This window comes from Callorhinchus milii, unplaced genomic scaffold (assembly GCF_018977255.1).
Source record: "Callorhinchus milii isolate IMCB2004 unplaced genomic scaffold, IMCB_Cmil_1.0 Scaffold6, whole genome shotgun sequence".
Lineage (NCBI taxonomy): Eukaryota > Metazoa > Chordata > Chondrichthyes > Chimaeriformes > Callorhinchidae > Callorhinchus > Callorhinchus milii.
In genome coordinates, this window is record NW_024704747.1 from 17,403,544 (window position 1) to 17,416,490 (window position 12,947).

Here is a 12,947-nt window from a genome sequence, read left to right on the forward strand (position 1 = left end):
TTCTCCCATTGGGCATGGTTTTAATTTAGTAATAGTTTGCCTTAATGGAATAAAAGCCTTTAGAAAATACACTTTAACTTGTCCAGTGTCCTTATTTACTAGACAAATTTCACCTTTTTCCCTGCTCCGTAATGCAATGAGCTTCCAGTTTACCAGTAAACAGTGCATTACAAATTCAAGAGGCCAAATACTTATTGTCAGGATTCCTGACAAGTATGTGGCCATTGTTCAAAGAAAGAATGATGAATAATTCTATCAGTACGAATGACAAATTAATCCTCATTGCACCCCGTCAAACAACTAGTCCCATTTCCTCTCACTTGCTTTCCTTTAGCTCTGCAGTGCTCCGCTACTTCTGAGTATCCCTTAGTTTGTTGCTATGGGCTATGCAGCATTTGACTTTGTTCAGCAACTTTTGCGTAAATGAAAACATTTTTTTATTTTTATTTTACCTTCTAAATAAACATTGTTATAAACATACAATAACATTGTTATAAACATAATAACATGATTAAAGCTAGTTTACAGTTATTCAGGAGTACATGGGGACAAATCCACACTAGTTACCAAGACTGGTTTGTGGGAACTGGCTTGCATCAGGGAGTTTCCAACACAACAATTTATAAAGCCTTACAATAAGTATGTTTTGTTAAATATCCAAATGATGTGAGAGGGTGCAATACAAAATACACGGTTGACGACAAAATAAACAGTCACTACACTTTGCATTTTATTCTGTGAAGCACTTTGAAATATCCTCCTGTCGTGAAAGGTGCTATATAGCAAATGCAAGGATTGTTATTATTTTAATAAATTAACCTTCCCAATCCTATAAAGTATGAGTTATCAGTGACAATTTAATTGAATATCTAATTGGAGATTATTTAAATAAAATAATGCTCACATTTGATCAGCACCTTCCACATTGAGAGGATTGTCTCAAAACGCTGTGTAGAATGTACTGTAAGGTGCAATGATATGGGGTTTGAACCCACAATATTTTGACTTACAGGTAAGAGTACTCCCAATGAGCCAGGCTGAAGCTTGTTAATGTTAATTGGATATAAAGTGAAAATCTCAATACCATTTGCTATCTACACCAATTGCATTCCTTTCTATAAATAGAATTACTTCAGCTCTTTACTCCTGTTCATTTCTGACCCTGTTTGCAGCACAGATCGTTCGTAACCTCTTGTGTGACTTCTGTTACATTGCTAATTAACCAAATTACATGAGTTACCAGTAACAGCAGAGTAAATTCTTAAAATTGCAGACAGTCTTCATGTCTCAATTCAAAGGTGCCAGAAGCTTCCTTGATGAGTTAGTGAATAAAGAAACCGCTCAGCTCCAAGTCATATAACAACCTACACTGAAGTAGTGCCATTCACATAAAGTAAATACTTTAAAGTACTTTACAGCATGGCAATAATTAGAAATTAACTGTGTGTGTGTATGCTTGAGTGTGAGACGTAACCAGACGAGCAGCTATAAACTCAAATTGTAGTCTCTGCTGAATTAGCTGATCTCATTTTGGAGAGTAACTGCATTCCTGCACTTGGTCTCAGCACTCTCTCGGATTGGGAGAGAATTCCCCCACCCTCTAGCAAGAGCTCTTCATTTAAGGGGATGCTAGCAGAAACATATACGGACGCTGGGTGATGACAAAAATGCTCATCTGGGATGTTTCCTCCCCCGTCCAAAACATGGTCAAATAGCCTGTCACTGTATAAACCCGCACACAAAGAATAGTCACTTAGATGAAGTACTCGGTGGTTGGGAGCTTATGGAACTGAATTGGCAGGAAATAATCCCTGATTTTGGTTGGGGGGAGATAGGGGAGGAAGCGAAAACTCACACTCGCATATTAAAAGTAATTTAACAACAACAAAATTACATTTGTATAGCGCCTCTCCCGTCAGCATTGGACAATCAGTGTTTCGGACCCGAGCTGGGGGTCGGGATCGTGGAGGGTGGAGGGCAAGGTGGTGAAGGAGGGTGACCGAAGGTACAGTCCAATAGGAGCATCTTGGGATGGGTCTTGAAGGAGGCAAAGGAGGGGATGGGGTGGAAGGATTGTGGGATGGAGTTCCAGAGGGTGGGGGCAGAGTGGCTGAAGGCCCACCCGCCAATGGTGGGACAGGTAAGCCGGAGAGCGTGAAGCAGGCCAGAGACCGCTGAGCTGAGGGAGCAGGCAAGTTGGTAGGGGTTAGGATTTTGCAGAGGTACAGGGAGCAAGGCCATGGAGGGCTTTCAAAGTGAGGACCAGGATCTTGAACTATATCATTCATGTGATGGGAAGACGGTGGAGTCGGGCGAGGATGGGAGTGATTGGATCATGGAGCCTGGTTCGGGAGAGGACATGGGCTGCAGAGTTCTGCATGATCTTGCAGCCTATGGAGGGAGGAGTTGGGGAGGCTGACAAGCAGGGAGTTTGCGTAGTCGAGCCTGGATGAGCCTGGAGTCCTGTAGCTCAGTGGTTAGAGCACTCGCTTTGCAAGCGAGAGACCTGAGTTCAATTCCAGGCAGAGGGCGAAACCTTGGGCAAGTTTCCTTACTCCACACAGTGCCTAATAATAATCCCTCCAAAACTCAAAAAAAAAAAAACAATAATAAATTGGTCATTTTCAATCTACGACTGTTTGTGGGACATTGCTGTGCGCAATTGGCTGCCGCGTTCGCCCACAAATATACAGTCAATTCACTTTACAGTATATTCTGTGAAGCGCTTTGGGACGTCCTCCCGACGTGAAAAGCGCTATATCAAATGCAAGGATTATTATTATTATTATGTTGTGAATGCTTATATGAGGGTCTCGGCAGCCTGCGGTGTGAGACAGTAGTGGAGCCGGATGATGTTGCGGAGATGGAGAAAGGCGGAGCGGGTCATGGCACATGTGGGGTATGAAGGACAGTTGAGGGTTGAACAGGACGCCAAGATTCCATATTGGCTCCAAGAGGGAGTGTATAAATATTGAAAAGGAGAGGACCAAGGACAGAGCCCTGAGGGAGCCACATATGACGGTGCAGGGGGTGGCGGAGAAGCCATTAGTGGCAACAAAATGGAGACGGTGGGAGAGGTAATAATAGTAATAATCCTAGCGTTTGATATAGCGCCTTATCAAATCTTCTAGACGTCTCAAAGTACCTCACAGAATATACTGTAAAGTGATTGACTGTATATTTTGTGTGCCAAATTTGTGGAGGTAAGATTTGAACCAGGCAAGGGCAGGACCGCGAAGGTTGAGCTGAGAGGAAAGGTGGTGTAGGAGGATAATTTAAGGAAGGAAGGAACTGTGCAACAGGAAATTCTTGCAAGTATTTTACTGCAATTCCGTGATAAATGAACCAACAATTGTGGTAAACAGTTGAAGCATAAAGAGAGATTGACTGACAGTAACATTTAGGTTGGTTTTTACGCGGTTTCAGCTATGTGAACTCCAGAAGTTACCACATCGCACGCTCTGGGCCTATGCCTTGACTCTTGGCAACCTGCACTTAATATTGTCCGGAATTTGGTAAGCAGAGTGCATTCCTCAGAGAGTGAGTGCGGAATTTTCATGTGTAGGTCGCATACATGGAACTCTGCCTGGTTTGGATACACTTAAACATGGTGATTTTTTTTCTCATGGAGCTAGTTCCCTGGAAAAGTTTGAAGCTTTGCACACTTATTTGTGTGTGTGCTTTTTATTTTCCCTTCTGATTTGCTATGTTTTGATATCTGTCTTCATCTGTCATCCCTGTACTACAATTCCTCTGCTGTTGCTCATGAGTTCAGCATGAAACCCATTTTTTGTTCCAGTGCTGAATTTCCTTTGCACCATTGTTGCTCGTATTTTTCTCCTGCCTGTATTTGGCAAAATCTTAGCTCTGAATGATGTAGAGTTTAAAGAACAGGTGTGAGACCATTCATAAGTCCTGATTAACCAAGCCACTCACTTTGAAGTGAAAAATGGGATAATTTTTCGGTTTCGGTGCAGATTTTCTGATGTACACACTAATCAGGATAATAAATAAAGAGGAATAGATATATCTGAAGGGCCTGTCAAAAACTCAGTACAGAGGTGAAATCCCCATGTAGGTCTTCACGTCCTGCGAGCCCAGGGGTCGAGCTAGTACAGAGGGTCTTGAAATGTTGCCAGTTGGTGTTAAAAAAAACATTTGTTGCAATCAATACCCTGATTTTACAGCAGTCAGAATTTTATGCTGGACAAAGAGTTCCTGGTGATCAGCTGCAAATTGCCACCTCATTGAAGCTGTGATAACTGCATCCTAATCACTGAGCCTCTTGTGTGAATGAACATCATCAAGATCCAAGAATGTAGCATATATCAAGAAAAAAACAGTCCCCAAACCAAATCCATCTACCTCTTCAGCCCCATGTGTGTCACCCTGGTTCAGTTGGTAGCACTGTCTCCTCTGAGTCAAAAGGTTGTGGGTTTTGAACCTCATGTTGGGACTCAGAACTCATATGGTTGTTGGGGGTGCCATCCTTCGGGTGAGATGTCTGTTTGGCACTATTTGAAAAGAGAAGGGAGTTTTTCCTGGTGTTCTGGTCAACAATCCCCAATAAAAAAATGGTCATTCACTCCATGACTGTTTGTAGGACATTGCTGCGTGCAACTGGCTGCCGTGTCCACCCTCACATTATAGTATATATTGTGAAGTGTTTTGTGATGTCCTGCTGACATGAAAGGCGCTATACCAAATTAAAGGAATATTATGGTTATTATTATTTATTACTCTCTTTAAATCCTTATTGGTAAGAACAGCAGAGTAATGAAGCTGCTGTGTGGGTGATATTCACCAGTGAATTATTCATAGGTATTTGATACTTACTCATTGCTTGTCTCTATTTAGATGACAGGAGTGCAAAACTGTTCATAAGTGGTGTTTAAAAATACATTATTTGTTGTTGTTGCTGAGTGTTGAAGGCTGGCAAGTTGCTTTGTGGATTTGTCAGACAAAATTAAAACAATAATAAGAAGGATTTGGTCACTCAATTCACAACTGTTTATGGGACACTAATGTGCACAATTGTCTGCCATGTTTCGCTCACAAAATGTACAGTAATTCACTTTACAGTATATTCTGTAAAGCGCTTTCAGACATGTCGAAGATGTAATAAGGCACTATATATAGAGTCCTGTAGCTCAGTGATTAGAGCACTCGCTTTGCAAGCGAGAGACCTGAGTTCAATTCCAGGCAGGGCGAAACCTTGGGCAAGTTTCCTTACTCCACACGCCTAATAATAATCCCTCCAAAAAAAAAAAACCCAAAACAATAATAAATTGGTCATTTTCAATCTGCGACTGTTTGTGGGACATTGCTGTGCGCAATTGGCTGCCGCGTTCGCCCACAAATATACAGTCAATTCACTTTACAGTATATTCTGTGAAGCGCTTTGGGACGTCCTCCCGACGTGAAAAGCGCTATATCAAATGCAAGGATTATTATTATTATTATTATATCAAATGCAAGAATTATTATTATTATTACCTATAGTTGCTGTGCTACTAGAAGGGTTGCTGCCTTTGTTGTCAATGTCAGTTGCAGTGTTACTTGTAATGGCTTGATGGAGAAATGCACGACATGGTGTGTTACTGAGCTACACAGGACAGGATTGTTCCTGGTTCAATACCTGTTGTGTGCTGAGCTACATGGTCTCACTTCACAGCTGTTCGTGTGATATTGCTGTGTGCAAATTGCCTGCCACACTCGCCTACAAATATACGTTCACTGCACTTTACAGTAGATCGTGTGAAATCCTTTGAGACATTTCGGCGGCATGCTAGGACGCTATATCAAATACAAGGATTATTATTATATACTCTGATTAGGCCTCAATTCCCCTTGGATGGAGAGGAGAAAGTTCATCCTGGATTTCTGTGACTGATTCCTATTCAGGAATCTACGTTGCGATAGCGTATCTTGGCAGGTCTCGACTATGATTCTCTTCGCAAAGTTGAATAGCTTACCAATTCTCACTTTGAGACTCACATTAAGGAAGGTCCCAGGATGGTCCCAATTTCATTACGGTCTGTGCTGAGTTTGCTGGTCTGAGCTCGGGCTGCAGTGGGGTCATGAGGGCGACAGAACTACTATTGGCCCCATTGTAAGTATCCCTGAGCTGCATAATTCAAGGATGGTTTTGTTTTTCTGGTTACTATCCAGTGATTCCCTGCTGCAAAGATGTAAGAACATCAGGCGAGGACAGTATTGTGCTCTGATGTGGCACCTCCCAATGGTGGAACAATCATTTAACACATTGTCTGAGCTCACACATACACAGAGTAAGATACTAGAGGACAATCAGCACCAATGGACCCAAGGCTCAGTTTGAGCCAGTCTCCAGGACAGGAGGGAAATAAAATTGCAGAAGGTGTTGACCCTGTTTTAAAGTTATTAAAAGAGGACCATTGGAGATGTCAAAACAGGAGACAGAAGATCAAAGTTATAGTAAGTTTTTAACTTTTGTGGAAGTCTGTATTAGTTAGACGTTTTTATTCCTTTCTTTAAAAAAAAAGAAATTGCCTTTTATTTTTATTAACTTTTTTTGACCTCATTTTGCCACTGCCCAGCATTCCAGCAGCAACACCCGTGAATAATTGCTTGGACATGCAGCATGGCTTTTACCACGGGGTCACCTCAGGGTCGTCTCTGTGACCAGACGTTAAATTTACTGGCTAGTGACGGAATAGTAGGAAAATAGATAAATGTGTGACATCGTGATTAGATTGTGTGAACAGCAGGAATGTTTTTCAATTTGCATGTGGTACATACGACTGATATCTGATCAGAAGGGGATCATGCTTTTCGCATAGTCTACACAGAGGAAAAGCTAAATGTTTACTGTTCCCTTGGCCTAGTGTAGGAAGGAGCCTGTCACTATAACGTACCCTGATATTCACTCACCTCTGATATAGATGCAATGCTTGTGGTTTGTTTTTTAATCAAGAAATTGATGTAACACAATCATGGGTTGGTTAATGGTGACTGTTGAATGCAAGTACTGAAAATAATGGCTTACTCCTACATGTGTCCCAAGTATGTGTGTGCATACGCAGTTTCCAATAATGTGCCACAAACAGTTTTTGAGCAGCTCATCTGCAGAGCCCTCCAGCTATTCCGTCCAGTGCGTGACGAGGAAAGCAGATGCAGCCTGGCAGTGACAGCCAAGCTGATTCTGTTTGCGGCCTTGCTTCATAGCATTGGGCTCCATACTCAGTCTGGTTTGTGAATAATTGTGAGCTGTTGTTTCCTACGTGTTGGAAACATAGAAACAAGTCAAATTACCTGCCCTTGCCCTGTAACCCTTAATACCCTGACCTAACAAATATCTATCTTTCTTCTGAGCCTTTCCCACCTTTTTCCTTTGGGGAAACTCTTAGTACTCCCGTGGAATCTTCAATCTGAAAAGGCAAACTGGATGTTGATTTAAAATTTAATCCGAAGGTTGGCACTTCCAACAATGCAACACTCCCCCGGCACTGAAGTGGAGTGTCAACTTGGACTGTGAGTTTAAAGCCCTGTTGTGGGTATGAACCACAATCTTCTCACTCAGAGACAAAAGTGCTACTTGAGTTCCCACAATATTAATTGCTGCATTGAAGTGTCATATTGGAGTAGTACCTGCGTGTTGTCACTGTTACAAAGGGGCAGATTTCAGCACTGACCTCTTTTGTTGGTGCTGAATAGCCTGGGAGGCAGATCTGGGGCGGCTGTTGCCAGTCATTTGTTCCCAATTGCACAGATTGGGAACAACTGTTTGAGTTAACTTACGCTTCCTCTTCCTATATCCTGATGCTGACCGGATCGACCCAGGAACATAAAATGTATGGGATTTCTCAGGGTTCTGGGGCCTCTGGATTGTGGGCACATCTTATCAATTATCTTCTCCATTTTCTTTTCTATCTTCTCACTCTCCTATCCCTACCTTCCCCATCCTCTACCCCTCCTGGTCTCAACCCCTAACTGTCCACATCCTCCCGAAGTGAATGGCACTATGCAAATATAATTTGTTGTTGTTCTCCATCCTCATCCTTCGCTGGAACGAATTGTCCTGACTCATTAACAATCTTGAGCAGGGAAGTCTCAGAGGGGACCTGATAGAAATATATACGTTTTGCCCACAAAATATGCAGTCAATTCACTTTGTGGTATATTCTGTGAAGCACTTTGAGACGTCTTGAAGACGTGATAATGCCCTATATCAAATGCAAGGATTATTATTATAAGATGGGAGTGTGAAACTAAACTCAGAATAATGCTTTTAGATACACCAAGACAAAGGAACAAGAGTTCACGGGTTCAGGTTTCAAAAGGCAATTTTCAGACAGAAATGGGAAATATTTTTTTACCCAGAGGGTAAATAACAAATGGAACAAGTTATCAGGGAGGGTGGTTGAGGCCAGAATGCAGGATTTTTTTAAAAAAAGCTTGTTGCTCTAATAGGAAGATGTTCCAGGGAGAGTTCTGCAAGTTTGAGATCAGATGGGTTGAACGGCCTTCTTCATCCAAACCTTTCTTGTGATGTTTAGTTAATACTAAGCGTACCATTAAGTAAACACACTGCATAGTACCCGTCAACTCTGTGCATAAAGTGCAAGTGTATATTACGTCTCTACTATTAGCATTTTGTTAGTATGTTTGCATTTAATTCATTTAGTTTTAAATTAGAGTTACTTTTCACCCAGAGGGGAAAAAAAGAAATTAACTGAATGTTATACAGAGGCAGTTAAGTTGTGTCAATTTTTTCCCCAAAAAACAAGGAGCTGAGCAGCCAATTTATTTGAAAATAACAATATGCTCGGCAATTGTTACTATATTCCCCCCAGGCTAGGGAGGAGATGATCATTTGGACTTCCTGCTCCTCACTGCTAACCACTAACTCTTAATGAAAAGTATGCTTGCTGTATTTTAGATGGCAGGAATTGGCTCTGTTGCACCTCTGGGCTTGGCAATCTGGTTTCTCTTGTACTTGTTTGAAGGCGGAATTATTTCCGCGAGATACTTAATCTTTTCAAATTGTTTCTGAACCTGCTGTTAACCAGTGCATTGTTGCAGATTGTTGCTGTACGCTTGGTCTCACAGCTGTATGTATCTGAGGAGGAGGAGAGAAAGAGAAACCATAACTGCAATTTGAAAAGAAATTAATAATCTAATCACGTACTTTTGATTCCCATATTAGGGGAGAGTGACAATATGCTTGTCACTTAGGGTTGACTTTTAACAACTCACTTGTGTGTTCGACCGCCCAGAATATTTGCTAAAGGTGGGATCTTCCTGATTGCACACCGAGACATGTTTCCTCTCAATGAGGTTCCTCACAGAGGTTACACATGCAAGGCAGCCAAGAGAGAGCACACGCTCAATTTGGAGGTGCAAATAGTTTTTTTAAAGTAAACAACACGTTTTGAATGTTGAAGGTTTACGAAAAAAAATGTTCCTGTGGCCTTCAGTTCAGCGGTGAGGAATCTGGCCCAGTTGCCATAGAAACCAAATGCTATCCACTTGAAAATGTATGATCCAGGGGTTTCAAGCGGAGATGGGGGAGGGAGGAGCGGGGACTTGGCTTATGAAAAATGAGACTCTTGGTTTAGTCATTATACCATGATCATTTATCAACCAGCAACGCAGCATCTTTGCATTATGAATGTTTGATAAGAGAAAAGTGTAATCATTAAGTTGTTGCCACTAAGCAAACATTGGTTTTGTGTAAGGCGATTAAGAGCTGACAAATATTTCATGTCGATAGGATTGCCTGGAGTTTGGCAATGTGCAGCCGTACAGCGCTCACAGCCGCAATGGTGCTGGCCAGTACTTTGTGCAACCGTACAGTACTCGAGAGAAGGTGACGATGGGTATGTACCGCATATTGATGTGTGTTGCAAGAAAGCAATTTATTTCACCTTGTTGTGAAGACAGATTAAATACCTGCAAAATAATTGAGTTACACGCAATATTTTATCAAAACAGCCTGGTGAGCAGGGGTTTAGTCCCAATGCAAGACTTGATGTGCCAAATATTGGTAGAATAGCGGTTTGCACTCGTGGTCCCACACTCTGGTGCCCGTCAGACAGTTCCAGCCTTGCTCTCCAAGGGAAACCAATAGGATAGTGAAAAGAATAGTGAAAAGAAAAGAATCTGTGTGGAGTGAACCTGCAGCACTGTCTCAGATTTCATAGCCACTGAATGGGTGAGCAAGTGGTTTTTATCCCTGGACCTCTGCCAATGATGTGGTTTACTGTTGTTGCAGCACAAGAGGAATCCAGCATCACTTATCAGTATGCAAGTGTGTCGACCTCCCCACCTGCACCCCCCCCCCCCCACCCCCTTGAGGTTACTGACTGTAGCTCACTGCTGATTATCAGATATATTAGCCTATAAACATACAAATGGTGCAAAACTCAATTTTTCTGGATTGATGTGCTCCTTAAAGTCCTATTCACGGATCCTGTGGTTTATGATATCTAAACCCCTGGAGCAAATTATAACCTTATTATTCTCTTCCCAACCAACCAGCATTTCAAATATAATCTCCACAGAGTCATATATTTGTTCTAATGTTCCCAAACATATTTTGAATGCTCGGAAAGGGCATGCATTACAGGCCCATTCCCGAAGCTCATTCCAGTTGCACAGATCAGGATTGTAGAGGACCATACACTTTTCGTTCATTGCCATTGTGTAGAATTCCAATGGACCAAACAGTTTCCCTGTACTCCAGCTTTCCGTATTACTGATTTACTGTCTTATCTGGTAACCTTTCAGGGAGCAATGAGGCCGAAGAAATTCCGCCTCCGATTCCACCACATCCAGATGAGGAGGACGCCGTGGAGGTGTTGTACACACGACCGTTCCAAAAAGATAGGTGTGTAGCCACGTACTGCATGAACCTGACTCGCAACTGCTGACTTCGGTGGTTCAAGTGCTCCCAAGCATTGGCCAGGTCCAGGATTGCCGACTGTCATTGAGCAGCTCTGCGGAAATGTATATCGATTTCTTGGAGAAATTAAACCCTTTAAAACGGATCAATAATCAAAAGTCCTGCTATTTAGACAGCAATTTGACAGAACGAATAGAATATGTGACAGTGAGTCGTTGAATACAGGCACGGGGAGGGGGATTTCCTAACCCAATCGACCCTGTCTACTTGATCACTTGCGTGTGGCTAGGTCACTCGTTAAATGTTTGATGGCAGGCTGCCACTTCTCTCTACCCTTCCCTCTCTTAATCAGGAAGGCCACTCACGCTTATGCTGCCACTGATTTCCATCCTAATAAAGCAGATTGAAGCATTGATACCCCCACCTGCCACCCAGAACTAGGAATGCAGTAGTGAAAGGAAAGAGTGAAAGGGCCAGACACTGAGAGAGGAGATGTTTCAGGTTTTGTTCTGCTGAGGCTGTGGTTCTGTGATTTGGGATACCAATTTGCTATGACACCAAATGATGGGTCTCCAGTAGCAGTGTTTTTTTAAAACTGAATTCCTTCTCTTGACTCTGAGCTTGTGAGGAACAAATTAAAGGTACCGGTCACCTTGACTCACTAGCTCGTGCAAACTTAGTGGAGGATGATCAGCCTGCAGCATACATTTAGGATACGGAATGAGGTGTCCAAGTAGATCATAACAACAGAAGGGGGGCTGGAAGCACACGCCCAAAATATGAGAGCAGGAAAATAAAGAATCTGAAAAGCTTATATTAAAATAATAATCATAATAATCCTTACACTTTATATAGCGCCTTATCACATCGTTGAGACATCGCCAAGCACTTCGCAGTGAAGTAAAGTGAATTGACTGTATATTTTGTGGCTGAAACATGGCAGCCAATTAATTGTACACAGTAGTGTCCCACAAACAGTCGTGGATTGAGTGTCACAATTATTATTGTTTTTTGATAAATTAAAAATCATTCCATTCAATCACCAAAAATGATTAAAAATATCTTGCACTCAGAGTTTTCATACCCATCATCTTTAGTTTATCTCAAACTGTGTACTCCAGTGGGCACCACTTGCTGCAGTCCACTACTATTCTGCAAAGCTATCATTACGGTGGGTGCTACACAGCATTTTTCCTGACCCAACTATTCCATTTGCAGAAAATGGTGGTAAGTGGGGAATCAAAACCACAGGAACCCTTTCAGTTGTGGTGAGATGAGGCTGTCATCGCGAGTGCCATTTTTTATTACCACTAATATCAACACTCTTGCGCTCACATTGTCTTTCACGTCAACAAAAAAATCTCAAAGCACTTTATTAAGAAGTTACTGTGAATATTACTGCTATCTCAAAGCACTTTATTAAGACGTTACTGTGAATAGTATTGCTATCTCTCCTCCCTCCCCAGTTAATTTGAGTTGTGTGCATTTCAGTGGAAGGATATGGCACAGTTTACAGATCTCGTTCATACCAGAAAACAAAGATTACTGAAACGTAGAATAGAATCACATGCTGTTGTTTGTGCTTTCAATACTAACTTGTGTCAAAACAGAGGTCAGCGAAGATTATCCTGGACAGATGGAATTTCAATACCTATATTTTTTTAAAATAATTTTTTTGTTGTGTTGGCTTTGGTCAATGGTTGCCTGATTGTGTCTCTTTTACTCTCATTCTCTCTCTCTTTCTCTCTTCCTGTAGCTCTGAGGTCAGTCCTGGTTCGCAATTGCTACAGCAGAAAGTCACAGCTGGGACTCCAGAACTCAAGCCTGATAAAGCTTCTGTTAGAATCAGCAGTTCAAAGAGCATGGATCTGGGTAAGAGAAAAGCATCCAGCCTTTTGCTGAAAGGCTATTAAAGTAACAGAATATTGGTCAAAAACAAGTTTGCAATGTTTCACATAACATGCATTGGTTTGGCAGATGGTTAAGAGTGAGGAATAAGAATTCACTTAATGGCATAAGTCCCAAGACTGAAGTTCAGGTGTGTTTATAAATGTTATCTGAA

At 41.9% G+C, this 12,947-nt stretch overlaps 1 protein-coding gene across 1 annotated transcript in view; it reads left to right on the forward strand.

The window, feature by feature from the left end:
- The window catches only part of pard3bb (par-3 family cell polarity regulator beta b), a 394,398-nt gene that overhangs the window by 197,562 nt on the left and 183,889 nt on the right, over positions 1-12,947 (forward strand). The window contains exons 14-16 of the mRNA XM_042336226.1: positions 9,755-9,860; positions 10,771-10,870; positions 12,642-12,757. Coding sequence (XP_042192160.1) covers positions 9,755-9,860; positions 10,771-10,870; positions 12,642-12,757 — 322 coding nt within the window. The remainder of the gene's footprint in view (positions 1-9,754; positions 9,861-10,770; positions 10,871-12,641; positions 12,758-12,947) is intronic.